A 2,500-nucleotide genomic window follows, 5' to 3' on the forward strand; every position below is an offset into this window, starting at 1 on the left:
TTGCTAAGAGAAGGGAGGGAGAGTGTGGTGCCATATCAACCCAGAAATTGCGGCCTGGTTGGCCTCGGAAGACCTCTAGGCGTCTTGATAACATTGTTAAGAGAGACCTAGAGAAGATTCCTCATATTTCATCCCGTAAAATTAAGAAAAATAGTGGTCTGTTCAGTGAAGTGTCTGTACGTACTGTTAGCCGACGTGTTCACGAGCTTGGTTACACAAGACACCATCCCGTCAAGAAACCGATTCTTACAGTGTGCGGAAGGCTCGTGGGGTCACTTATGCTCTAGAATGTCTTCAGTGGGATGATGTTGACTGGCTGGACGTGCTTTGGTCTGATGAAGCACATGAAGTCCAGGTAATGTGAAAGGACTTGAGCCCTTATGTTCTATGTATCAGCCAACTGTTTCCTTAAGTGCATCTCACTATCATGTCTCAAATCAAGATCAACAGAGGTAAAGTGAAAGTTGAATTTATATAAGTTTAATCATAAATGAAAGTTTAATCATGTTACAAAACAATTCCAATGTAAAATAGAAGAAAGCCGGCGAGTGAAAATTGATACATATGGGAAAAGCCGGCAGCCTTTAACAAGAGTATTTAAACATGAAATTTTTTGGAAAAAGTATAGCTATCACCATAGAGACATAGAAACGCAAGAAATATAAACATCAAAATTACGTTACCCACTAGAGACCTAACTGCACTGGAACCAGATTATTAAATCTTACTTGAAACAGGGTATTCTCACCAGGTCCTTAATAGCTCGGTCCCTCCAGGCAAACTCTCCTTAACCAGCCTGTCTAACTGCCTTCGTCACATTTGGCAACTAGTGCATCAAACCATAAGGCCTCCACAATCTTTTTTACAAGATATAATTTCTTACATCAGATTATACATAACAATTACATAAGATTATTCATGTACCAGTGCGTGCTAAACATTCATACCCAACACCACAATACAAAGAATACATATATAGTAACCCCAAGCAACGTATCTCACCTAGCAGACGACACCATCAGTCGCTGGAGGCGAAGGGACACTAAACTTACACCCCGTTTTTACGTAATACATAGTTTATCATAGAAAAATGCACTGTTGCATAACAATGTATATATATATATGTATATAATATATATATATATGTATATATATAATATATGTATATCAATACATACATGTATATGTATATATGTATATATGTATATATATGTATATATATATATGTATATATATGTATATATATGTATATATATATGTATATATACATATATATGTTTTCTCTTAGGCAGGCTTGGTTAAAAGCAACGGCAAATTCAGCACTGATCAATTTCTTATACAGAATTTCCAACTTCCTGAAGGTATACTGTACAGCAATGGGTAAAGGAAAGAGTAGATTTCCTATTCCGGTCATTATTATTGACGTTTTCGACTCTACCTGAGTCATTATCAAAATACAAAGATGGAACAAATGCATGGGTTTATATATTACAAAGATACTGTATCTTTGTAATATATAAACCCATGTATTTCTTCCATCTTTGTATTTTGATAATGACTCAGGTAGAGCCGAAACGTCAATAATAATGACCGGAATAGAAAATCTACTCTTTCCTTTACCCATTGCTATAAAGGATACCTTCAGGAAGTTGGAAACTCTGAAGAAGAAATTGATCAGTGCTGAATTTGCAGTTGCTTTTAACCAAGCCTGCCTAAGAGAAAATTTACTCCCGCGGTATACACACATATATATGATCACTGTTAACCCACTATTGGAGAAATAATACCGGAAAGTACAGAGAAACTGTATATTTCGACTACTCTCTGTAGTCGTAGTAACCTGAGCCACCCCCCCCCACTTTCCTCATCCCCTTCTATGTACCCCTCATTTCTTCATATATACTTGTACCTTAACCTTATGTAAGCATTCTGCTGAAGAGGACTACAGAGAGTAGTCGAAATATACAGTTTCTCTGTACTTTCCGTTATTATTTCTCCGATAGTGGGTTAACAGTGATCTTTTACAAATGTGTTGTAACATACTAGTTTCCAAACAGATATATGTATATATATGTATTTGTATATATGTATATATGTATGTATATATAGTGTATGTATATGTATATATATATGTATGTATATATATATATATATATATATATATATATATATATATATATATATGTTTGATGAATGGTTTAGACAGATGAGAGAGTGGGCGGAGGAAGAAAAAATGAACATGGGCTTGAACTTTTTATAGAGTCCATAAAGATATACAATTCACTGTAGAGATGGAAACGACCACAAGTTACCATTCCTTGACACGTTGGTGCACAGGATGGATGAAGGAGTAAGATTCTCAGTGTACAGAAAACCCACCAACAGAGACGACTTTGTGCACTATTTTTCAGGATACAGCGAGCTTTTAGAATTTGCAGTGAGGAATTTTTAGAAGATGAATTAGCCTACATAACCAATGCCTTTAAGAAATTAAAATATC

At 35.3% G+C, this 2,500-nt stretch overlaps 2 protein-coding genes across 3 annotated transcripts in view; both read left to right on the forward strand.

The window, feature by feature from the left end:
• LOC143036287 (uncharacterized) overlaps positions 1-287 on the forward strand; it is a 414-nt gene extending 127 nt beyond the window's left edge. The window contains exon 1 of the mRNA XM_076203535.1: positions 1-287. This exon is cut by the window's left edge and continues 127 nt beyond it. Within this exon, the coding sequence (XP_076059650.1) occupies positions 1-287 (287 nt within the window).
• LOC143036526 (gamma-aminobutyric acid receptor alpha-like) overlaps positions 1-2,500 on the forward strand; it is a 297,723-nt gene that overhangs the window by 55,253 nt on the left and 239,970 nt on the right. The window lies entirely within an intron of this gene.

This window comes from Oratosquilla oratoria, chromosome 20 (assembly GCF_046742065.1).
Source record: "Oratosquilla oratoria isolate Oo_2021 chromosome 20, ASM4674206v1, whole genome shotgun sequence".
NCBI classification, from domain to species: Eukaryota; Metazoa; Arthropoda; class Malacostraca; order Stomatopoda; family Squillidae; genus Oratosquilla; species Oratosquilla oratoria.